Raw genomic sequence first — 26,137 nt, 5'->3', positions numbered from 1 at the left:
AAGTTCAGATCTCAAGAAGGGGAAGTGTACCAGATTGCCTGGTAGTCATCATTATTAGGAAATACTGTATATATTGCATGCGCGCGTGTGTGTGTGTGTGTGTGTGTGTGTGTGTGCGCGCATGCGTGTGTGTTCGATTCAGTAAGCAGTTTAATACAATTCCAGAATTAGGTTAACCGAGATAATAAGTGGTTCTCCATCTTTTTGAGGGCCTATGCACGTTTAATGTTTGTCTTTATTTCAATGTTTGTTTTGTAAACGCCATTGACAATGAAGGGAAAATTCACAACGTGCCTCATTACGTTATACGTTTACGTTATGCCTCTTCTTTATTGTTAATGGCTTTTAATGTTTGTGTTGGCACCGTTTGTTTTATATCACCATTACATCACCTAATCAACATGAGTTAGACTTTAATATATTAGCGCCCCTCACTTCACGGGTGTGATTTTTTTGCTCAGGACCACTAACATATTTCAGTTAAAGGGTAAGACCACTTTTTTTGAGGTTTGGGTTGTGTAGTTACTGTACTACATAAATTGTTCAATTTCGAGCTTATTTTAAAGCAAATGCATTTAACAAAAATATTTTATTCATTTCCATCTTAAAACATTTCTCCATGGACCACCTGCAGACGTTTGGCTAAAATAAAATAAAATAAAATAAAATAAAATAAAATAAAATAAAATAAAATAAAATAAAATAAAATAAAATAAAATAAAATAAAATAAAATAAAATAAAATAAAATAAAATAAAATAAAATAAAATAAAATAAAATAAAATAAAATAAAATAAAATAAAATAAAATAAAATAATCTCTCTCTCCCAGTCTCCCTATCTCTCTCTATCTCTCTCTCTCTCTCTCTCTCTCTCTCTCTCTCTCTCTCTCTCTCTCTCTCTCTCTCTCTCTCTCTCTGATTTGCCAACCGGAAGTGATTCCTGGTCGCCTGGCCCAAACTATTGGGCTCTAGGGCGGATCGGATGAGTGTGACAGGAGGAGTGTGCAGTTGCTGTTGTCCGTGCGTGTGTATAGTTGGCTTGGCTAGCCTGCAACAGATCTCGTCGCGTCCAGCCCAGTGGCCGTGCCGCCGTTCATTTGGTATTTTGGTTAATACATTCAGCTTCGGACGGTTCTTCTTCCTGAGTTGTTTGTTGAAGGTAAATGCCTTTAAAATATTAGTTACCGAAGCTGCGCGGCTGCTGGATATGGTGCACCTTGAGGAATTACAACACGGCAGCAATAATAACACAGGACGTACAGAAGTGTAGTAGAATGCACAGCGACGACAGGGACAGACAATTCCTCGCGTGTTGGTCTCGTTGAAGATCATCTCTCTAGACATTATAATTTATAAATGATACGAATAGTTTAAATCAGGACCAGACGCAGTGTCACGGAGGACTTCTATGCAGCACAAGATGATCCCGCGGTGGGATGTAATTGAACGCACCATTCTCTGGATTAGGTTCTTATCTGCACCATTCGCCTGGAGTCTGACATGACAACAACATTATTGTTATTATTGTATATCACAACGCTGTAGGCATCGTCAATATGGTGGACTATCGAAAGAAAAAGATTTTGACATACTTCACAATTGGACTCATCTTCCTTCTGAGTGGCATCGAGTATGGTGAGATGAGATTATTCAAATCATTCAATAGGCTACCTTGTCTATGTAGACTTCTTATGTCAAATGAATGATGACGGGGATTTATTATCACTAATAAAATGGCCATGCACACGGCAGCATCCTTCACTATGCCACAACGGCTTTAAACAAATTAACAATAACAAGCCACAGCCCACTATTCAGGAGTCTGAATGGAATGAACGATTCATTCATTAGAATTCAGAAGACAGAAGTGGGTTATTATTTAAAGAGCTGACATGCTGTGACTCTCCCATGATCCATCTAACCAGAATCAGCACCCTGTAGGCTAATTGATCTCAATAAGAGATATGACAGTATCAAAACAATATCAGAGGACGTGACTCGTTATATTGAGACAAAACTCTGAACTGATACCTGGAAAAACAAAAGTTGTTTAACCAAACCAACTGCTGTGTAATAGATCACTAAGATCAGTGCAGGTTCCTAATCCTAGCTCTGGTCCATAGCTCTAATGCCGTCGATATAACCAAATGGAGGTTCCATTTGTACACTGCAGAGTTACAGACCCATAAATAAGGGTCCATTTGGTTTCATTTGTAGGCTACACTGCAGAGTTACAGACCCATAAGGGTCCATTTGGTTCCATTTGTAGGCTACACTGCAGAGTTACAGACCCATAAGGGTCCATTTGGTTCCATTTGTAGGCTACACTGCAGAGTTACAGACCCATAAGGGTCCATTTGGTTCCATTTGTAGGCTACACTGCAGAGTTACAGACCCATAAGGGTCCATTTGGTTCCATTTGTAGGCTACACTGCAGAGTTACAGACCCATAAGGGTCCATTTGGTTCCATTTGTAGGCTACACTGGAGAGTTACAGACCCATAAGGGTCCATTTGGTTCCATTTGTAGGCTACACTGCAGAGTTACAGACTCATAAGGGTCCATTTGGTTCCATTTGTACACTGCAGAGTTACAGACCCATAAGGGTCCATTTGGTTCCATTTGTACACTGCAGAGTTACAGACCCCATAAGGGTCCATTTGGTTCCATTTGTACAATCTCGATCAGAGTTACAGACCCATAAGGGTCCATTTAGTGCCAAACTATCATTTAGCTGGGGACCCCCTGGAACTCCCTCAAGGACCCCTGGGGGTCCCCGGACTCCACTTTTTGAACCACTGCCATTGTAAACCATTGTAAACTCAAACTGACACAGGCACACATACACTTCTCTTGTTGGCAACTTGCAGTGTCATCATTGACTTGCTGGTTAAAGTAATGGCTTCTACAGTATGTAATGACAGCCTGCTTTATTTCCATAAGTGGGTCTCCTGACCCCTGGTATTCCATTAAAAGTTTGTGGCTCAGCAGCACTCTCCTCCTTTGTCTACGAGAAACATTGTCATGTGAGAATCCCCACATTAATTTGGTCGCGGACCCAAATCTGACAATTATTTGTCCCCCCCCAGAAAGAGAAGACTTATGTTAAAGAATGCAAAATGATTAAACTTTTTTCAAACTTATTTTTCTTTTTTGAGGGACGCTAGCCCCTCCTTTTGTCCTCACACGTCTCAATATTTGCCATTGACAATGAAATGACGTAAATTTGTGGCAACACAAACATTAAATGCCATTGACAATGAAGGGGAAATGTATGTCATATGTAGACGAGCAAATCGGCTTACCAATCGGCTAGTTGTTCATGAGATGATGTACAGTATAATGATAAAAGCGCCCCTCACTTCACACGGGTGTGATTTTTTGTTATCAAAAATACTGTAGCAGATGACACAAGCTGCCTTGCAGTGTGAGGCACGTATAGTGATTTTTGAGGGGCTCCTATCAATGCCCAGCTTTGAGGGTTTGTGTGAACCAGAGTAATCTAGTAAGAGAGTGGCAACACATTCTATCTCAATGGGATGGTTCCAATGTTTGGAACTATAGCAAGCCCATAGCACTCGCTTTGCGGCGAGATAAAAGCGTGTGAACACAAACATTGGCTGATGATTGACTGATCACCCAATAGCGAATTTAGCCATGACTTGATTGGCTGAGCAGTACATGTTGAGGATTAAAGTGAGGGCAGAAAACTAAGTGAAGACATCAAAAGTGATGACATTTGTCTGGGGGGGTCACTGCAAAACGTCTGTGTTTCCGAGGCTACTGCACCTCCTTTTTTGTGTAGAAACAGGAACTCTTGTTTGGCTTCTCCCTTTTCTTATAGTCCACGTCATCCCGGGTGCTTCTGTGTTTATTCCTAGCCTACTAACAACAACACAACAAGATTAGGGCAGTGCTGCTGACAATCTGCTGTTGTTGCGCAATATGTCTGGAGAGATTTGTTTCATTCAAACAGGTTTGTGCAGTTACTGTATATGTTGGAGTGGCATGTTCCACATAGGCTACTGTGGTAAATATGACAATACAACAAGTTAACACTAATTATGCTGAGGACGTGTATACACGTCTTTTCTAATCAAACCGTGGGGGGCCTTGGAAGTGTATACATGTCTTTAGGTCCTTTTAATGATATCAAACGAGATCGCTGTAATTCAATTTATTATTATTTTGTTTTTGGGCCTTTCCTTCTTCAGCGATCCTGTCTTGCGCATGCACAGTAGCCTTGCAGAACCAAAACGAAAGAATGTTTTGTTATCGTTGGGTAATATTTTGGCCACAATTCGGTGCTGTATGATGTGGTGGACAACAGGCAAACATTGATCAAAATCGTGTAGACTTCTTGTAAATTAATGAATGCAGATGTTAACCAATCATTTATGATAACGTAACTCTTGAGTAACCTGACTCATCTGACCATCTGCATGGTCTCTCTCGGGCAGAGACGATGCACTCCGAACCAGTGCTGATCGGAGCGATATGTGGCCGCCATGCGGCCGCTAGAGGCACGGTCAACGCAAGACTGGTGACATATTGAAACTGTGCCACAGTGCACGTGTAAACACAACCTAACAAGACTACAACTCCAAATTATTGTGGAGATATCAGAGTTTTTGTCTCACTGCTTCGGGTTCATCGTTTCTGCCCGAGAGAGACCAGACGCAAGCAGGAGGAGGGAACTTGTGAACTCAATACTGCCGCAATCTGGCGGAGTCAGGCTATCTCCTGAGAGCGTAACAATGAAATCCAGTGGACCCGTAAGGATCCATTTGGTTTCATTTTACACTCTCAAGAGTTAAAGATATAATAAGGGTCAACTAGAAAGCAGTTCCTGTAGAAACTGCGTGGGCTCGCATAAAATGCAATGTATAAAGTTATTGCCGTGTCAAGTTTGAAACTCGGGGACCGGAGTAATAGTGTTCCCATTGGTGGTCTAAATCCATAATCAAAATTTCGGGACTGTAGCATATTGTAAACAAAAGTAGAAAATGTATTAAAGCTGAAGTAAAAGTTTAAAAAAGTATGAACATTTGGAAAAACTATAGTTTAAGCATAAATAACTGCATAAAGCGGAATAAAGTATGTGGAAGTTGTAGAAGTGTTTTTAAAAGTTTTTCTTTAAAGGTAAAAAAAAAAAAAAACTTTATTAAAAAAAATTCAAGTTTATTCTTTTTAAGTAAAAAAAAAAAAAGTTGAAGTTTTTTCTTAAGTAAAAAAAAAAAAGTTGAAGTTTTTTCTTAATAAGTAATTTTTTTTTTAAGTTTTCAATTTTTTTCTACTTTCAATTTTTTTCAATTTTTTCAATTTTTTCAATTTTTTCCAATTTTTTCCATTTTTTTTTTTTTTTTTTGCGTGCGCTTGCGAGAGCTGTGTAAAGGCCAGCCAATAGGAAGACAGGGTGTGTGTGTGCGTGCGTGCGAAGACAGTGTGTGTGTGTGCGTGCGTGCGTGCGTGCGTGCACTTGCATGTGTCTAGCCTAATTGCACAAATAGCAGACCTACAAGCTCACAAGGTATCGCAGAGCAACTCATTGAGATCTTGTAACTTTAATGTCAGCCCTGTAATTAAGCCCTTATATGTCTCAGCTGTGGAAGTAAAAAGAGTTCTACTACTTGCCAGCACTATGACTGGGAGATTTCAATGGTCCTGGATGGAGGAAACTATGCCCGAACAAATTGCTCTATCGCAAAAAGTAAAAGTCGAATGCAAATATTTTTTTCGCTGTGAGTGGCCTGAGATATTGAGGTACACCATGTGCGATTGTGGTGTTGGTACGATTGAAAATGTGGTTATAAGAGCGAGTTAAGAATTGTCAGCGCGATAATTTCCTCGTAAGAATTATACAATGGAGGTCAATGAGCAGATTGACTGTTTTTGTGTCACTTAAAAGGCCGTAGTTCACATTCTGTATGTCTCTGTGCTTTGTTGGTCACATTGTGTGAAAGAGGACATGTGTGGCTACAAAATGACAAAAGAACATGCGTGTAAAATGAATACTTTGGCCGGGACGACAATTTGTTTGGTAAATTTTCAAGGAAAGAATTTCAGTTTCCACACTCTACTCGAAGAGGCCCCGCACTCTAAGATGGCACTAATTAGCCGAAAAGGCCTGCGATTGAACTGCGATTTCGGAAAAACCGTTCAACGTATTCGAATACGGTTTGAACCGTCCAGAGTCCAGAGTCGTGTGAGCGTTCTAAAGTTTAAATCACGTTTCTACGACAAAGTATGCCAGAGTAATGAGGCTGCAAAAGTGAGGTTGATTTAGAGATAAATCCCATTCATTGTCTATGGGAGGCAAAAACTATAAATAAAGTTAAATATTTTAAAAAGTATAAACTTTTTCAAAACAACTTTTTCACCAATGAAAGTTCAAAGATAGATGAACATTATAAAGTTTGAATGAAGTTTCAAAGTGAAAGTATGACGGAGTAATAAGAGCTCAAAAAAGTTAACTGTGAAAAATGGGACCTTTCTTCCATCGACTCTCATTATAAAGGATGTTAAAAAAAGTTAAAAAGTTAAAAAGTATAAAAAGTATAAAACTTTGTAAAAATAAAAATACAAGCACCCATCACTGCAAAGAGCTGAACAGTTTGAAGTTTGAACTACATTTCTCGCATAAAGTATGTGGAAGTAGTAGGGTGCCAAAAAAAGCGGCAGAATAAAGAAGCGGAATAAATATAGGCTGGCAATAACTAGTGTGTGCTCGCTGTAGCGAGCCCACAATTAGATTACCATCATTTAGCTGGGGACCTACTGGAACCCCCTCAAGGACCACTGATGGTCCCTGGACCACTGGTTGTAATCCACTGCTTTAAGACAGTTCCCAAACTACAGATCGGGTCCCCTGATGATTAGCTTAAAGGTATATTCAGTGATTTCATTTCACCTAATTCAAATATCACCTTTTTTTTTGGTGTTCATTTTTGGCTAGGTGGCCCAGCCTTCATCCAATCAGGATAGAGAGGGGGCCTTCCGCTAATCATGATCGAGTGATTGCCACGGGGCAGCACACCTAAACCTAACCTTTAACCCATGTCTAACCAATGACTAGTCTAAACTAAGTCTGCACCCCCTGGAGCTGGAGGGGAACTTACTACTGTACAAAGTAGCCAACTGTGTGCTGAATGTGACTGACCGAATGCCATAGTGGAGTCACAGGGTTGCAATCAACATCATTGCTGCCTGCTGCTGACCCTGTGGAACCACATGGATGCAATAGGGACACTGTGGACAGTGCTGTACTGTCGCTTTCTGTACTACTGTTTAAATTACTTTTACTTAAGTGCTGTACTTAAGTACAATTTTGAGGTATTTGTACTTTACTTATAGTATTTCCAATTTGCAGTGCTTTGACTTCTACTCCACTACATCTCAGAGGCAAAATTTGTACTTTTACTTCACCGCAGTTATTTGAATACTTTAGTTACTTTGGAGATTTTGTAAAATGGCACATTCTGCACAATGAGTACTTTGAGTACTATAAGTACATTTTGATGCCGATACTTTTGTACTTTTACTCGAGTACATTTTCAATCCCGTACTTTTACTTGTAACGAAGTACAAGTAATGAAGTAGTAAATTGCAGTATTGGTACTGTTACTTAAAACCCATTTTGGGCGGGAACCCCTTTTGGTGTTAGCATTATGCTTTAGCTATTGAAAAATAGCAGATCTACAAGATCATAGCGAGCCACCGAGTGGCGCGCTACGAGCTTGTAGGTCTGCTATTTTTGAAAAAAATCTAAGAACCACTGACATAGAAACATGGCTTTTTCAGAAAACTGTCAGGATGTATAGAAGACGTTTTTAGAATCTGATCTCGGGTCAGAATGGGTTAAGTAAAACAATTGATAACTTTTTTTCCTGTCCTGTCCTGTCCTGTCTGTGGTGTAATGCCAGCCGTGATCCTGCCCACCATATGGAGGTACCTGCAGACCCTCGGCGCCGCGCCCTACTTCCTGGGTCTGGGACTGTCAGCGTTCAGCCTGACGGGCCTGCTGTCCGGGCCTCTCTTTGGCCACTGGTCCGACAGGACGCGGACCACCAAGAAGATCATCCTCTTTGCCAACATGTTCGAGATAGTGGGTAAGTTTTGGGGCCGATTCATACGCATATTTTATACCGCTGTTTCGGCGCTGTAGTGCCAAAATGATTTCGGCTTGTCAGACATTTTCAGTAGCACCGAAGAGTCGACTTTAGGATGGTACCCGCCCCCCCCCCCCCCCGAACCTCAAATGACGTCAAATTGTAGGCTCTACAGAGCCGAAACTACTTTTATTCAGCTCTAAAATAGGAGTATGAATCGGCGCTTAGGCTTCACTAAATCCAAGCAAAGAAAACGGCAAACTCCATTTTTGTCTCCACCAACTGAAGGATGCCAACGACGAACCTCTGCCCCGATGTTTCCACAACGGCCTGTAATAGCGCCGCCAGGAGGCAGATTTTGGAAAAAAACCACGTCTTTACATTACTCAATGCCTCAAATCATGATGAACACAGCGTGTGATTTCCGTTAAATTATGCACATACATTCCCACTAGGCCGAGGAAGAAAGTAAAGTTAAAACTCACACTCATGTGAAGTGAGGAGTGCCTTTGTTTGCATGTCACAGGGGGCATGAATAAGAAATAGACTTAGCTGCCACATGATGTCACGGGGGTGGCCTGCTTTAAAGCAAACACTAAAAGTCCATAGACCTAGCTGGCACATGACGTCACAACAAAAAGCCGGATGTCGGAGGTGGGGATGGCACCCCTCAAAAAAAGATTGAACCAATGAAAAGTATTAAAACCCACAAAACCAGCTAACTCCATTGATCTGTCTGCATGCAAAACCAGCCACCTCCTCCGTATCCAACATAAAACAGGGCAATATACGCGGCCGTGCACGATATAAAAGTTTTCTGGAAATTAAAATCAAAAGCTTGATTCAGATTCAGAATTGTATCAACCTTCTCCAACAAGCGAGTGTTAAAGCGCCGGTCCACACACTACAGCAAGGTGCTACCACTTTACCAGCATGGACTGTCCATTCACTAAGTTGACCACTTTCCAGAAAACGCACAAAGGTCAAATATGACTTCTCATGTTTAAGCCCAAGAGTGCTTGCCTCAGCAAGTTGGCTGATGGAGAAGTGAGAGCAGAAAATGGAAGCACCTGCTTTGGGCCTCTGTATCTGACCAGCTAGCCCCGGAAACCCAGACGTTTTTATTTCCAGGAAGAACTGACCGCTCTAGAACTATCTTCTTTATCCCCTGGCAGGGGCGAGTTTCCCCTGGTTAGGCGTGGCCCGTGAAAGGAACACGTTATTCTAACCAGTTCCTTTCCCCTCTGTCAGCAATATTTTGCACCTCGTTGTGCCATTATGGAGTCCAATTTACCGCATGGACCCGCAATTCTTTTAAAAATTAGAATTCTAGCTCTAACTGGAGCCAAACGGACCCGGCTATCATAATAAATTTGAGGACTGTACCCATACAAAGCCCGAAAAGGACCCGAAATGACTTGACGTGTTTCCCCTGCCTGTCTCACCCTCCCCTCCAGGTAACTTCATGTACTTCATGGGCTACTCCAAGTGGCTGCTGTTGTCCAGTAGACTGGTGGCAGGTGAGTCACCATCTGAGGCCCGACGGCGTTTGACGTAGGAAAGACGTCTGTGGGTGGGAGACTTATTACTGCTACACACCTGTAACTGGCAGCTGTTGAGCACGCCTAGCATTCTTATCTACAGGTTTACAAATAAAGCATATTTACATAGGACAGTCTGTGTTCCACATACCTTGATGTGCCAGGAAGGTACACGTTGTGTACCTGGTATGCTCATATTATATAACGTATACATGGATGGGATGTAATTATTAGCACTGCTGCCTCACAGCTCGGGTTGGGATTATTATTTTTATAATTCAACATTTTATTTGTTTTTCAAAATCGTGCAAAATCTAGGTTCAGTACAAAGCAGCATCAACATTACAAACCTTACAAATAGCCAGTCCAAGAAACATACCAGTTAAAAAGAAGAAAAATAACAGCAAGGAAATTAATGTTCATTTAAGGTTCATATACATCCAGAATACATCCCATGTCTCTTTCATTTAGCTTTCTGCATCTACCCTGCATATATCTACATATATTCATATGATGTTATTTTGATAATTTCTTCATTCCATTCTTTAAGCCCACGGGTTGGGATTCTTTAGGATTTTAGCGATTCTGGTTCCTTAACGATTCACCTGACGAAGACCCACAGTGGTCGAAACGTTGTAACAAATAAAGAATTTTCCTGGGAGCTACAATTCAGTGTGCGGACATCCCTTGCTTTTTCCTCAACGATTCCCCCATAATGGTCCGATTCCCATGTATTATAAAACCTATATCATTTTGGCTTTGTAGTGGTTCTCAAAGTGAGGTCCAGGAGAGACGCTCTGGGTTCCTTGAGGGTGGTTCTAAATCTAAATGCACCCTTACAGGTCTGTAAGAGTGTACAAATGGAACCCCTGATGGACCCATAAAGGGTCCGTTTGTACACACTCAAGAGTTATGGTGGTCCTTGTGTAAATAAATGGTCCACGTGACAGTGTGGTAAATCCGTTCGGGAAACGGTTTCCGGATGTGACAGATGTTCGGATCCGTTCTTTTCTGTTTCCTCCGGTTCAGGATCCCAACCCGAGTCACGACCCCGCGGCCACAATGTCCTCATGCTGGGCCTTTTTATTGTGGCGTTTGTCGAGCATGTTCTCTCTTGTGTCAATGTGTGTTTTTTATCCCATTCTGAACGGGAACACCTTTTGGTGTTTTAAGCATTATGTTATGCTTTAGCTATTGAAAAATTGCAGATCTACGTACAAGCACCGAGTGTCACGCTATACAAGCTTGTAGGTTTGCTATTTTTTTGCTCAAATCTTTGGGGTGTCCCTGGATTCTGGAACAACATATTTTCAGATGGGGGGGTCGGTGGCCAATTACATATCTTTTTGGGGGTCCTTGACGTGAAAATGTTTTGAGAACCACTGACATAGAAACAGAGGTTTTTCAGAAAACTGTTCTTTAATCTGCCTCAGGTCAAAATGGGTTAATTCAAAAGCATCAAAAGTAGCAGAACCGGAAGCTTGACACACTGTGACACTAGTGTAGAATGCTCATGTATAGGCCGTTAATTTATGAAAGAAGTAAGCACAAAAAATGTAAACGTGGACATTTAATTATTATTCCATTTTCTTTGTAGGGATTGGTACGGGTGCTGGCTCGTCCATCTTTGGTTTCCTTACCAGGAGCACCGCCACAGAGGACCGCGCCACTGTGTTCGCTGCTGTCATGGCCTGTCGGCAAGCTGGCCTGCTGATTGGTCAGTGCCAGTGTCTGTCTGTCTGTCTGTCTGTCTGTCGTTGTGCCTTTTATGTTTGTACATGTATTATGAAATGTGGACGTTATTAAGACCCAAACAAGCACACTAAGTATAAGTAACTCACCAACTAACTTAATTGCTACAAACCAGAATGCGTTGTATGTGGAGAACAATATATTGTTGCACCATTTATATAAATGAAACCATTGTGCTGAACGTCCAGGCGTGCACTAGTCCAGAGCCTTTGACTGTAGTTTACGCTGCGTGCGCGCCCGCACACGCATGGACGTGCCCGTGCGTACCCATGAGAGTGTGTCTTACCTCGCGTGTCGAAAAACAAAAACAACCATTCACACCTCCCTAACCAAAGCGTACAAAACCTGCCATGTGTCGACGGCGGGAATTATAGGGCCACTTCCCTCCTTTTGCAACCAGTTCCTATTGTAATGATGTTTAGGACACCTGGGGTTTTTATGTGTGCAATATATACTGTATATATATATATATATATATATATATATATATATATATATATATATTTTTTTTGTAATGTACGCCATGTTCATGACCAAAATCTGTCATGCAAATGTGGTCTCACTTCCTGGAGTACAAGTCACACTTCCACGTAGCTTCCCCCCCCCCCCCCCTCCACAAAGAGGCAGTGCACCAAAGCAGCATGGTCATTGTAGGAATTCAGCGATGCAGTTAATCCCTAGTCCGACACACAGACTTAAGTATTCTTCTGGCCATAGAGTGCAAATTTCAAATTGTGCTACTTGTGTTATCTACTACAAACACTATGAACATTGAGTGACTGCAGTTTCTTCCAGTGGTGAAATGTCCCTTTGAACATAATACCTGGCTAAATGCCAAGTCACACAATGGTCCATTGTGTCACTGTGACCTGTACTGCAGCTGTAGGCACAGCTGTCAGATATTCTGAATCAGTCCAAATACAGTGTTAACGATAACCGTGGCTTCACCAACTAAATTACACAGGTGACGTCGGCTAGGTAAATGCACGTGACAGCATCCCTATTAAAGTAGGAATCGGTCTGATTGATTAATCGAACTAATGCTGATTAATACAAATAAATAAAAACTAAAAATGGCCGATGTGTTTGCCGATTAATCTCTATCACTACACTCCCATTTTATGCAAGTAAATAGAATAACATTTGATGTATATTGAGGGTTAATAAATAGGCCTACATATTAACACATTCCTAGCCATACATGTCCAAAAACTCCTCACTTTAATGCCACTGCAATTTCTTTGCGTGCGTGCTCGTTTCGTGCACACGCCCCCCGCGACTCACCGGACCTGGATTCGGTTTAGCTTTCTTTTTTTCGCTTGCGTTGTCGCAGCCCCTCTTGGGCAGACCTTGTAGCAGACCTGTCGTTGATTTGCAAGGCCCTTAAGCGTGTAACTGTACTGTAGCCTCCAGTTAGCAGTGCCCCACGCCTAGAACCGGCATCCATCCTGGAACGGATAACATTCTTCGTGCTCCATACACATATGATAATTTATTGACATCTGAGGATGTCAATACTTATACTTACTAATACTTCCGGTGTCACAGGACCCTTTTTATTTTTTTGCGTGGCAAGGTCTACGGAGGTGGCCAACAACATGCCAGCATGGAATGTGTTTTTAAAGCGGTTATTTCGTGAGGTAGCACTCCCACTGGTAAAACATATCCATGTCCACTGGACATGTCCCTTAACTATGTTTTGTCTTTCACAGGTCCAGCATTCAACATTTTCCTGAGACTGTGTGATTTCAAAATCGGTCCTTTTGTGGTCAACAAATACACTGCCCCCGGGGTAAGGACTGACATCCATTTATTATGAGCTATTAAGTGAATACCAGTGAATGAACACAACTGTTCCCCTTTGAGTTGCATGTGTCATTGCTGCCCCCCGCTGTTCAAAAATGTAACTGACTGGATGATTTTTCTTTCACGCTGTGTCTGTCATAGTTGCACCTCTTGTCTCATGAGGTGAATATGGAGCTTATAGATCTGCTATTAAAAAACACATTTTTAACCCATTTTGGGTGGGAACCCCTTTTCGTGTTCTAAACATTGTTATAATTTAGCTATTTTAGAAAAATCGTAAAAATGCGGCACAAATCTTTCAATAGGTATATATTCTTTCAGAGCGAACATTTTCTTTATTTCGACTTCGGGACTAAATGGGTTATAATATAATCATACAATGACATGCCCAAAATAAGTATTCTCTCAATCCAGATAGTCTTTGCTACAGCCTTTGAATGTCAGGGATATAGCGTTAGACTCTTTATACCGTCACATGCAGTATCTGTCGCGCAAATTATCAAGACATTAGAAAGTAGCCGGCGTATATCAGATTGTGAAAATAATATTACTACTACTATAATAATAGTAATAATAAAATGATTGAAAGAAAGAACTGTCTGCTAGCGTGCTGCTTGCTTATGTCATGGATATACATACCGTTGACTTTTGTCATCAGTAATTCAACAAAAATAACACGCACAAATAAATTGCATTAAACGGTGCTGGGCGTTTTTTTTACTTTGTGATACACGCAGTATAGGGAAGGAAGTCCCTTCCTAACATTTTAGTCAAATTTCTATTTGTTGACGAAATTGCTCATACACTGTATATTGAATCTCAGTTTTAGTCACCATAGCTTAGTTTTAATTTAGTTTCCATTTAGTTTTCGTCAGTGAAAACAGGTAGTCGACGCACATTGTTTTTGTCATAGTATTAAGCGGTATTCATAGTCTGGATTTTCGGTGAACTACAACATGACGTCACGAGCTGCGGTGAAGAGCAAACCACCGCCACCGCCCCAACCCCTCTCTCTGTTTTTACTCACCACCGCTCAACGTTATTTCAGCTCCGGTGGTGGTCACTTCACCACCGGAGCGGTGGTCACCTCACCTCACCACCGAAAAACCAGACTATGAATGAGCCTTTAACCCATTCTGACCTGAGATCAGATTCATACGAGGTTTCCACTGGACACACACTGGTCTGATGAACCCATTCTGACCTGAGATCAGATTCTAAAAATGTCAGTCGTTCTTCGATTTTTCAAAAATAGCAGACCTACAAGCTCGTAGCGCGCCACTCGGTGGCGCGCTATGAGCTTGTAGATCTGCTATTTTTCAATAGCTAAAGCACAACATGATGCTGAACACCAAAACGGGTTCCCGGTCAGAATGGGTTAAGACAAGTCGACGAAAACAAACACTGATATGGAAGTCCTATTGTGACCGTCTCATGCTGTTCCTCAGCTCTTCATGTGTCTGCTGTGGATCCTGCTGCAGCTGGCCGTGGTGTTCATGTACTGGGACCTGCAACCTCAGGACTTGAGGCCGGAGTCCCGGGCCAGCGGCACCAGCATCACCAGGTCCGACGGCCGGGCGCCGGAGAGCGGGTAGGTGGTACCGCTGCCCCCCCCAAGGCACAATGAACCCCCCAGTCAGGACGGGAACCCCTGTTTTTGGTGTTTTTTTAAACCCATTTTTAGATCTGGGAATGCTTCTACAAAATGTCTTCTGAATCCTTTTCTGAAATACCTCATGTTTCTGTATCAGTGGTGCTAAATATTTCATCTCAAGAACCCCCAAAACTTATATGTATTTGGGCTCCGACCCCCCAATCTGAAAACAGAAGCAAAGATTTGAGTTAAAAAACGTTCTGAAAAAAAATATATTATATAAATGTGCGCGCAAATCTTACATGTATATTCTTTCAGAGCGAACGTTTTTAACTCATATCTTTGCTTCTGGGGAGGTCCTTGGAAGAGCATATTTTCAGATGGGGGGGGGCCAAATACAGATAATTCTGGGGGTCCTGGGGGAAAAGGTTGAGCACCACTGACATAGAAACATGAGGTTTTTCAGAAAACTGTCAGGATTTAGAAGACTTCGGTCCTAAATGGCTTAAAAGGCAAACAGAAATGTATTTATTTTTCCAAAATTCTATGCCTCTATGAGTGCAATTATCTAGCAATTATGAGTGTGACAAAAATGACTGGTCAAAGTAAAACGTCATGATCGGTGCTGTGCACACAGCCCAGAGGAGAGGGGGGTGCTGGCCAAAGAGGAAGAAGGCGAGGAGAACCGTGACGTCGAGGAGGACGAGGAGGACGACGACGAAGGCAAGCCACTGATGGGAAGCAGCCGGGAGCTACTGGGGTCCTACGGCAGCGTGGTGGCGACCCCCGACACGCCCCCCCAGCCCCCAGACCCGTCTCAGGAGCAGCACCCCGGCACCGCTGGCTCCAACGGGACCCTCCCTCACATCTCCCCCACCCCGCCACAGCTGCCTGTGTCGTCATCGGAGGAGGAGGAGGGCTCCCCTAGTCCGTTGAAGAAATTCAGCTGGAGCAGAGGTGGGTCTGTGTGTGTGTGTGTGTGTGTGTGTGTGTGTGCGTCGTTGTGAACTCGTAGATTGGCTGGTATTTATTTTAGGATAAATATATCGTCTCGTGCCGGGTGGAAACCTCATATGTCCATAAACTGTTTTTTTTAAATAATTTGTAGCCCACAATTTTGCAACCCAGTTTTTTTTCACCCAGTGCCAATTATCTAATGTAATCCTGGGCGCTACACTTCCTCTGCCAACCTGGGGGGGGGGGGGGGGGCAGCAGACTGACCTCATGCCTCCTTCTATGCATGAGGAGTCCAAGCTGCTTCTTTTCACCTGACAGGGGGGAATTTCCCCGGCCGGACGTACTGTAGCGTGTGGAAGGAACACGTTATTCCGACCAGTTCCTTTCCCCTCCATCAGGCGCCCCGGCTGGCAAGGGGGAGGTAGTTTTAGAGACCAGGATTACTGGCATAAACTGTTACTTTTCAGGATTCAAATTAAAAAAGTAGCAGATCTCTACAAGCTTAAAGTGCGTCACTTGGCGCCACGTTTTCGAGCTTGCGGATCTGCTGCTTTTGATGGTTTTTTGCGCGACGCTGAAGTATGATCGAGTAGGGCGTTAATTAAAAGATAATAATAATCGAGGTTTCTGCCTGATGGCGACCATATTATTGCACGGGAGGGCCGCTTTTGGACAATGCGATAGTCAAAGTGCATATTCCAATTTTTTTCACCGCTCTCAATTTGACTTCTATTACTGTCCATGTTCTTTCCGTCACTCTCCTTCTGTACTGTCTCTCCTTCATGTTTGTCCGTGAAGAGTTCCTCAGAGAAGATGTTGTCGTGCTGCTCGCTGCTCAGTTCATCACGCTCTTCAACCAGACCGCCCTGGAGGTACAGTGCACGCACGCACGCACCAGTGTTGTTTTCGTCGACTAAAGGCTCATACATAGTCTGGATTTTCGGTGGTGGGGTGACCACCGAACTACAACATGACGCCACGAGCCGCGGTGAAGAGCAAACCACCGCCACCGCTCCAGCCCTTCTCTCTGTTTTTACTCAACACCGCTCAACGTTATTTCAGCTCCGGTGGTCAGCTCACCACCGGAGCGGTGGTCACCTCACCACCGAAAATCCAGACTATGAATAGGCCTTCAAACTAAGACGAAAAATGTTCGATGACTACCTTTTTTTTCACTGAGGAAAACTAAATGGAAACTAAATTAAAACTATGCGATGATGACTAAAACTAAGACTAAATGGATTGACAATTCCGTGAAGAAATGAAAACCTTGTCAGGAAGGGACGAGAGATCCAGTATAAGTCATTTTCAAGGCACACCAAAACACATTTCAGTCGACTAAATCGACTGTAAATTCAGTCGACTAAAATCTTATAACGTTCTAAAACATTCCAGGTGACTAAAATGTGACTAAAACTAAATGAACTATTGCAGGGACTATGACTAAAACTAGAATCTAAATTAGCTGCCAAAAACAACACTGGCACGTACACACATATTCTATACCTTTATTTGTGTTGTTCACGTCTTAACGATCTATAAATGCACCACGTCTCTGTACGTCTGTACTGTACAGTCCGTGTGTACGGCTGTAATCCTTGTAACTCGGGAACCGTTCAAATTCGACACACGCGTTCCACACCCCCCACAGGGAGTGCAGTGCCCGGTGTCGAGGCGGTCGGACCCACGGTTGTCCAGAACCGCCACAAAAGGTCTCTCTGCCCTGGCCTCTGACATCTGCGTAATAGACTCCATATTTGGGCATGCCTGACAAAGCAATCCATATATACTGTATGCTGGGCATAAAAGGACATAATAACGGCGTGATGCATGCATTTCCAATTTGCATCGTTCCAAGTAGGCCAGTGCCCAACGGACACCGCTCTAGTGTAACAAGGAATGCTTGAATACAAACGACAATCGAGGAAGCATTGTCTCCTCCGCAGTCCATAATATGGACTATGTGGCGACTGCCAATTGTCATGCTGGCACTGGACACAATTTGGCCAAAATGCCTCGTCAGCTCTTGGCTTGGGCATTCCTGCAATCTGCAGGCCTCGCATGTTTATAACGTACACATGGGCAACTGGCGCCCCTCACCTTCACTTAACCCTAAGACCCAGCGTTGCTTTATAGCAACAATTATATTTTAATTAATTATTATTATTATTATTCTTTTTTTTTCCTGTTCTTTTTAAACCTAAACGTCATCAGTGGTGTTCATTGCAATGCCATTGGTCATGATATTTGCATATAAATACCCCCCCACAGAGGCTGAAATTCACACAAATAAAAAAAATGTCTGGACTACTGATATATTAATGATTTCAGATGTTACAATTACAAACATGCAAAACATGACCCGCTTTTGTCTGTCCAATGTGTTTGGATTTAGTTCATAAAGTTAACATGACTAAACTTAATTCATTTGAAATTCAATAAAAATGTTATTTTTCAGGATTCCAATAATGAAAAATTGCCAACTTTTTTTCAGGATTTCAATTCAAATATAGCAAAAAAATTGCCGATCTACAAGCTCAAAACGCGCCACGGCACGACACGTTTTGAGCTTGTAGATCGGCTATTTTTGCTACGACAGTGATATGCAACGTGGCCCCTCTGGAGTGAGTGTGCAACTATAGTGGCCCTCTCCATCTTCAAAGGCTGGTTTATAACATTGTTTGCCCCCTTGCCGTCCAGACCATGGTGACCCCCATGACCCAGAAGTACTTTGACTTCGGGGAGCTGGAGAACAGCGTGATGTACTGCATCTGCGGCGTGGAGGTGATCGCCTGCTTCCTGTTCGTGCGCTGGCTGAGCACGCGCGTGGCCGAGAGGATGGTGCTGGCCGTGGGCCTGGTCCTCTGCAACATCTCCTGTGTCTGGTGCCTCATCTTCCTGGCCAAGCCCCTCGGTACGGTGGTAGGACCCCCCCCCATAACACCCCCCTCGGTACGGTGGTAGGACCCCCCCCCATAACACCCCCCTCGGTACGGTGGTAGGACCCCCCCCCATAACACCCCCCTCGGTACGGTGGTAGGACCCCCCCCATAACACCCCCCGTGGTACGGTGGTAGGACTTCCCCATAACACCCCCCGCGGTACGGTGGTAGGACCTCCCCATAACACCCCCCGCGGTACGGTGGTAGGACCCCCCAAAATGCGCAGCTTTGTCTGTCGGTCCGTCCGTCCGTCCGAGCACGTAATGTGCTCAGCTGATTGGCTGAGCTTGGAGTGGGACGTGTGATGATACAGAGCGCCGCTCACTTCACACGAGTGATTGTTTTCACTGACGAAAAACGAAATAATAATAAGCTACGATGACTAATTGTTAGACCAAATATGCTGACAATTTCATCGACAAATAAAAGCCAGACTGCAGTACTTAGTTTAGACAGTTTTTGGCTTAGACTAGTCATTGGTTAGACCAGTCATTAGTCCTACAACTACAACCTATCTCAAACCCTCACCCTAAACCTAACCTCCCACGGGGCAGCACACCTAAACCTAACCTTAACCCATGTCTAACCAATGACTAGTCTAAACTAAGTATGCACCCCCTAAAATGTTAGGGAGGGACTGTTGGAGGAGAGATCCAGTGGAACTTAAAAGACCTTTTATTTTAATATTTGGTTGCATGCTGAAACGGGCATATCTACAAGCTCATAAGCTCTTGTGAGCTTGTAGATCAGCTGTTTTCAGCCTGCAACCAACTGCAAAATCAGTAATGTGATTTTTTGCCCCCCCTGTCTAATGTTTAGCTTATTTCCCGTAGCACTTGCCACGAACTTGCAGGCTTTATGCAAAGGTTAAGATGGAATTGACCATAGCAGCATGTTATTTAGACAGATGCCAGGTTCATTTGTTGACCTGGCATCCTGTATAGTTTTCAGTTTCAATATGCAGATTATGTGTGGAGGCTCCTTTCACGTGTTTTTGTCGACTAAAACTAAGACAAAAATTTTTGAACTAACTGATGAAAAACTAAATGGGAACTAAACTAAGCTACGATGAGTAAAACTAAGACTAAATGTATTGACAATTTCGTCAGCAGATAGAAACTAAACTAAAATGAAGGGACTAGTGGACAAGAGATCCACTATAAGTCATTTTACACTTGGTTGCATGCTGAAAATGGCTACAAGCTCATGACAAGCTCACAACGCGTCGTGCTGCAACGTGTTGTGAGCTTGTAAGTGTAACATCACGCCATTACGGCGGCGTCGGGGCCCGCCAAAATTAATTTCAGTCGACTAAATTATCTGCAGATTTAGCCGACTAAAATCTTATGACATTCAGTCGACTAAAACTAGACTTAACACTAAAACATTCCGGGTGACAAAAATGTGACTAAAAACTAAATTAAGTTTCACTCCAAAGACTAAAACTATAAAATGTAAATTTTGCTGCCAAAAACAACACTTGTTTTCACGTCTTGCATGCTGTTATTCCTGTGGTTATAGGAGGCTACCAGTGGCAGTTGACGGAGTTCATCGTCGGGGTGTTCCTGCAGGTCATCGGCCTGCCCTTCGTGGCCGTGGCCCAGGTCTCCCTGTTCTCCAAGGTCACCGCCGAGAAGACGCAAGGTGAGCAAACAAAGTCACCGCCGAGAAAACACAAGGTGAGCAAACAAAGTCACCGCCGAGAAAACGCAAGGTGAGCAAACAAAGTCACCGCCGAGAAGACACAAGGTGAGCAAACAAACAAACAAACAAACGGCACCATCCGGTGGACACGCTGTGACATTGCTTCCTTTTTAGCCTGGCTCCCTGCCCCCTGAATGGCTATAGCCATGACCATTAAAAGAAATGCCTTCTGGTGAAACATAAAAATTAAAATGTCAGGCTATATAGCCTGTTGTTCGGTTTCACTCAACATTATAACCGTTCGCCTGAATGCCAAAGTTTTCATCCGTCCATCTTCAACCTGCTTATCCGTAGTCGGGTCGCGGGGGCAACGGCTCTACCAGAGAGCTCCAGACTTCCCTCTCTCCACAGCAACATTAGTATAACTTCCTCCTGGAGGATCCCGAGGCGTTCCAGTGCCAGTTTAGAGATATACAGTAACCCTATATATTGCGCCACCCCTTACCCAAAATAGTACAAATAGACGATCTACACAAGCTAACAACGTGTCGATGTAGATTGGCTAAAGTTGAACTATTTTTAAATGTTTTTAAATAGTAAAATAAGTTTAGGAATAAGGCGTAAAGGGTGGTTCAAGATGGAGGCCATAATCCCTCCATCTGAACCATGGTCTGCCCGGGGGTCTCCTCCCAGTGGGACCTCCCTAGGGAGACGATCGAGAGGCATCCTAAAGCAGTATAGTATAATCAATTAATCATAAATCTGGTATGAATCTTTGAAGAGGTCTGATAACAAGCAGATTGTTGTTGGCCAATTTACTATAAGGTTTCTCTGTCTTATATGTCAACTCTTTATTATTACTAATTAGCAAAGTATGTTTTTTTTTCTCCCCATAATTTCAGAAGTCATATTTCATCTGCCTTTGTTTATATCTGCCTGAGTCGATCTACTCTCCCAACACTGCTGATTCACAGCGCATTATTGCCCATGTCCTCATGAGGCTTGGTTGTTACATTCCAAAATCACATATCTGCCTAAAAGTAAAACTATGGCAATGTCACTACCGACACTTTCCAGCCATTTTAAATGATAATTGATGAATTGATTGATTAAATTTGTTATGTCCACACAAGTATAGTAATGCGTGTGTGTGTGTGTGCGTGTGTGTGTGTGTGTGTGTGTGTGTGTGTGTGTGTGTGTGTGTGTAGGTTTCAGCCAGGGTGTGCGGCGCTCTGTGGGGGGTCTAGCCACCATCCTGGGTCCGCTGTGGGCCGGAGGCCTCACTGACAACATGTACATCATGCTGGGAGTGATGATGGGCCTGTTGGTCATGCTCACAGTAAGTGGCCATTCTGACCTGAGATCAGATTCTACAAAATGTCTTCTACATCCTGACAGTTTTCCATTCTGACCTGAGATCAGATTAAAAAAAAATCTTTCTATGTCAGTCGCTCTTCGATTTTTCAAAAATAGCAGACCTACAAGCTCGTGGCGCGCTATGAGCTTGTAGATCTGCTATTTTTCAATAGCTAAAGCATAGCATAATGCTAACACCCAAAATGGGTTAAGCAATATTACACGAGAGGGGGTAATTTAACGTCATTAATCAACGAGCCCGCAGGGCGACTTCCGAAAGCAACACAGAAGCGCATTAATGACGTTAAACCACCCCCTCGAGTGTAATATTGCAATTATACAACAGTTACCCTTAAAACTAAGAAGATCGTTGAAAAAATGACAGATGTAAATTTAAAGTAATTGACAATTTAAAATAAATAATTATACTGTATACGTGATAACATATTTTATTTCAGTTTATATACCTTTTTTTCATCAGAAATCGATGATTTATTTTTCTTTGAGAAACTTAAAAGGGATCCAGAATAATTCTAAATCGATAAAACTGTATTCCTTTTATAGATAGAAACTTGTACCATACTTCATAACACTACTTTTTTACATGCATAAAGTAGGTAGGTATAGCAAATAGCTAAACCTAATAATTCAACATTTCGAACGTTCCTTCACAGAGAAGCTGATATTTGACAGTTTGTAGCGGTCGACAGTACTTGCGCGCTCTGCTTGTGAGGGAGGGTAAAATAAAACTCCCACAATGGGCCGTTGATGCCGATAGACTGTGCCTTCATTGGGCCATTCATTCTCACATGTCCCAGGAATGGGTGGACCAAAGGAGAAGTTCACAAGTCACAATACATGCCCACATTTGGGCATGTACAACTTCCTGGTCTCTCCACCAAGGGCTGTCTAAAGAGGACGAGACGCGAAAGACCGAACGGGCGACGCCATGTTGCTCCACGGTGTTCCATGGAAGGACAGAAACACGCGCAGTTGAGACCAGGAAGTTGTATACACGATGCACAAATTTGGGCATGTACAACTTCCTGGTCTCAACTTGTGCATGTTTCGTACGGTCTTCGCGTCTCGTCCTCTTTTAGACGGTCCACTGCGCATGTTTTCTTCCAGGGAGCAACGTGGAGTCTTTGCTTCCTAACCTCCTTTTAATGAACCATGCCACCAGAGTCTCCAACATTGTCTTCCTCCGTTGCTTCAGATCATGGTGTTCTTCTCCTACGAGCGGCTGGTGGAGCCCCCTGTGGTTGAACATCCGGACAGCAGCGACGACTGTGGTTAAAGCCACGTGCGTGTCTGCACAACGGATGGAAGTACAAGGTACGTGCTGCATGTGTGTATGTTCAATACAGTAGAATGCAAGGTACAGTATGTGTATACGTTTATACAAGCCAATGTGGCTAATAGAATCACTCCAGTTATCCGTGATTGAAATGGAGTTATTGACGTTTCGTGCGGTAAAGGCTTTTTCAGATGTTCTGTTCCAATACGTTCCGTCCATATTACATGTGAACTGACAAAACAATCAACAATACAAATAAATAAATACAATAAAACGTTTTAGGATAGAGTCTATAGACTTTATTGTCGGGAGGAAGTTGTCATGGACAGTACGTGTACATTGGGCAGATACAATATCAGTTCTTAAAAAAGTACAATTACTACAAATTGAGGGTACGGGGATTTCAAATTATGTTCATGCTATATCAACTCATTTAAGCCTGGGGGTCGCCACACAACACACCACTTTGTGAACCAGCACCTTAGTAAACCAGTGCCTCTGTTCATTACTGGAAGCTTTAGTTACAGTGACCTCTCCTGGCGAAGTTGCAAGACCGCAGTCATTTTAGGGCAGGCCAGTTGGTGGAGGCTTTTAATAGGAGACGGCTAAAGAACGATATGTTTTGCACCTTTCATGTTTACTCATTGCGGTGTGTTTGTGTATAGGACAGGGTGTCATTATGCGTGTGCGATGGGGAGCACTCGGAAAGAAAAAAATGCAGTGGCGTGCACAGACATTTAGAGGGGCAAGTGGCACTCAAGTGAAAAAAAGTGCACCTTGTGCAGCTCGTGGAACCGACCGGTTGCCTTAATAGTGTGAGATTTATAGATTTGGGGGCCTAAATAATATATTAGAAGCTTTTTTATCAAGAGTTGGCTGGCGCACCTCTAAAATTATAATAACAATCACACTTGTGTGAAGTGAGAGGCGCCTGGAAGCATCATTTTGACTTTTAGAAACTTGCACATAATATGGCAGAGTCACTTTTACTCATTCACATCAGTCACAAGATGTATTTATATTGAGGGAGGGCACCGCGGCACAGTCAGTAGTGCCGTCGCCTCGCAGCTAGAAGGTCCATGGGTTCGATTCCCGCTCGGGACGCTGTGGGTGCTCGGGGGCGTGTTCTCTCCTCTGCGTCATCATCAGTGCCCAATACCCGAGGCGGGGTTGACGAAAGGGCCTTTCTGTGTGGAGTTTGCATGTTCTCCCCCGTGTCCCCTAGGGTAGGTATACCCTCACAAAAAACATGCAGTAATCCTGGTCTCTAAACTGCCTCCCCCCTGGCCAGCCTGATGGAGGGGAAAGGAACTGGTTGGAATAACGTGTTCCTTCCACACGCTACGTCTGGCCGGGGGAAACTCCCCCTTGTCAGGTGTAAAGGAGCGACTTGGACACACTCAGGCATGAAGGAAGCACAAATTCAAGTCCGTTGCTCTCCCCAGGTTGGCGGAGGGTGTGTATAGAGCCCAGGATAATGCTGTATAGTGCTTACATGCAGTACGTGACAAATGCTGATTGCTGCTTGTGGACCCTGTGTTCTTGCTGTCTCTGTCTCAGTGTCAAATGGAGGCCGATGACGCCCCCCCTGCAGGGCATCAGCGGGACCACAGGCTGAGCAGCAGGACTAAAAATGGCATTGACACAGCACCTCACACACGTCTCAAGCTGTGGTGGACAGTATAACTAACTACTTTTACTTGAGTACATTATTCCTTTTTTCAAGCAACATGACTTTGTTTGAAAAAGAAAATGTACTTTTTTATTTTTTTTAAGATATTTTTTTGGACTTTTTCCTGCCTTTATTGGATAGCGTACAGTATGGTGACTGTGGGGGAGATGGGGGGGGGGGGGGGTTATAGTATATATTAATAGAGACGGCACCCGGAGGAAACCCTAAGGCGAAATGGACATGGTGGCCGAATTTGGTATTGCAGCTCAAGCCAGCGCTGGGCCCTTTGACTATCATTGCGCAACGTTCATGTTATTGGGCCCCTGACACGTGAACGCTATGTTTCATACACGTGAACTGAACGCTATGTTTCATACACGTGAACGCTATGTTTCATACACGTGAACTGAACGCTATGTTTCATACACGTGAACTGAACGCTATATGTTTCATACACGTGAACTGAACGCTATATGTTTCATACACGTGAACTGAACGCTAGGTTTCATACACGTGTGAACTGAACGCTATGTTTCATACACGTGAACTGAACGCTATATGTTTCATACACGTGAACTGAACGCTATGTTTCATACACGTGAACTGAACGCTATGTTTCATATACACGTGAACTGAACGCTATGTTTCATATACACGTGAACTGAACGCTATGTTTCATATACACGTGAACTGAACGCTATGTTTCATACACGTGAACTGAACGCTATATGTTTCATACACGTGAACTGAACGCTATGTTTCATACACGTGAACTGAACGCTATGTTTCATATACACGTGAACTGAACGCTATGTCTCATACACGTGAACTGAACGCTATATGTTTCATACACGTGAACTGAACGCTATATGTTTCATACACGTGAACTGAACGCTATGTCTCATACACGTGAACTGAACGCTATGTTTCATACACGTGAACTGAACGCTATATGTTTCATACACGTGAACTGAACGCTATGTCTCATACACGTGAACTGAACGCTATATGTTTCATATACACGTGAACTGAACGCTATGTTTCATACACGTGAACGCGCGCAAACGGCGCAATGATAGTCAACGGCCAGCGGAATGGGAGGAGAAATCCGGTGCCGTCTCCATTAATATATAAACATATACTCTTAAGGTTGACACGTGGCAAAGGTCGCCGGGATCGGGAGTTGAACCCGCGCCACGCCAGTCGCGCCACGCCGCCGTGTATAGGTGCCCGAACCGCTACACTAGCCGCCCGGGCCTGAAATGTAGGAAAAAAATATATATTATGATGAATTAACCGCTATAGAGAAAATAGACGATCTACTGCTATTTTCTTGGTATTTTACATTGTTTTAGGGGGTGGGAGGACACTGGGGGGGGAAATGTTCAACATTTACATACAGCAATGTCTTGATATATTAAAACAAATATATATATATAATGTACTTTCGTAATATGTACTTTTTGTA

General features: G+C 43.2%; 2 protein-coding genes across 3 annotated transcripts in view; one reads left to right on the top strand and one right to left on the bottom strand.

The window, feature by feature from the left end:
• rubcn (rubicon autophagy regulator) overlaps nucleotides 1-26,137 on the bottom strand; it is a 473,816-nt gene that overhangs the window by 313,750 nt on the left and 133,929 nt on the right. The window lies entirely within an intron of this gene.
• On the top strand, nucleotides 986-24,807 carry LOC308320601 (major facilitator superfamily domain-containing protein 8-like). Its single transcript, XM_080771147.1, has 13 exons — nucleotides 986-1,635; nucleotides 7,923-8,108; nucleotides 9,566-9,628; nucleotides 11,247-11,366; nucleotides 13,114-13,193; nucleotides 14,656-14,798; nucleotides 15,439-15,758; nucleotides 16,557-16,630; nucleotides 18,459-18,672; nucleotides 20,222-20,344; nucleotides 21,553-21,683; nucleotides 22,917-23,035; nucleotides 24,558-24,807. The coding sequence occupies exons 1-12, from the start codon at nucleotides 1,557-1,559 to the stop codon at nucleotides 22,995-22,997; spliced, it is 1,614 nt and encodes a 537-aa protein (XP_080627273.1). The 5' UTR covers nucleotides 986-1,556; the 3' UTR covers nucleotides 22,998-23,035; nucleotides 24,558-24,807.

This window comes from Protomyctophum bolini (assembly GCF_963924005.1).
Source record: "Protomyctophum bolini genome assembly, chromosome: 8".
Classification (NCBI taxonomy): domain Eukaryota; kingdom Metazoa; phylum Chordata; class Actinopteri; order Myctophiformes; family Myctophidae; genus Protomyctophum; species Protomyctophum bolini.
Note: the sequence above shows the minus strand (reverse complement) of the source record. Positions and strands in the feature narration are given on the sequence as shown.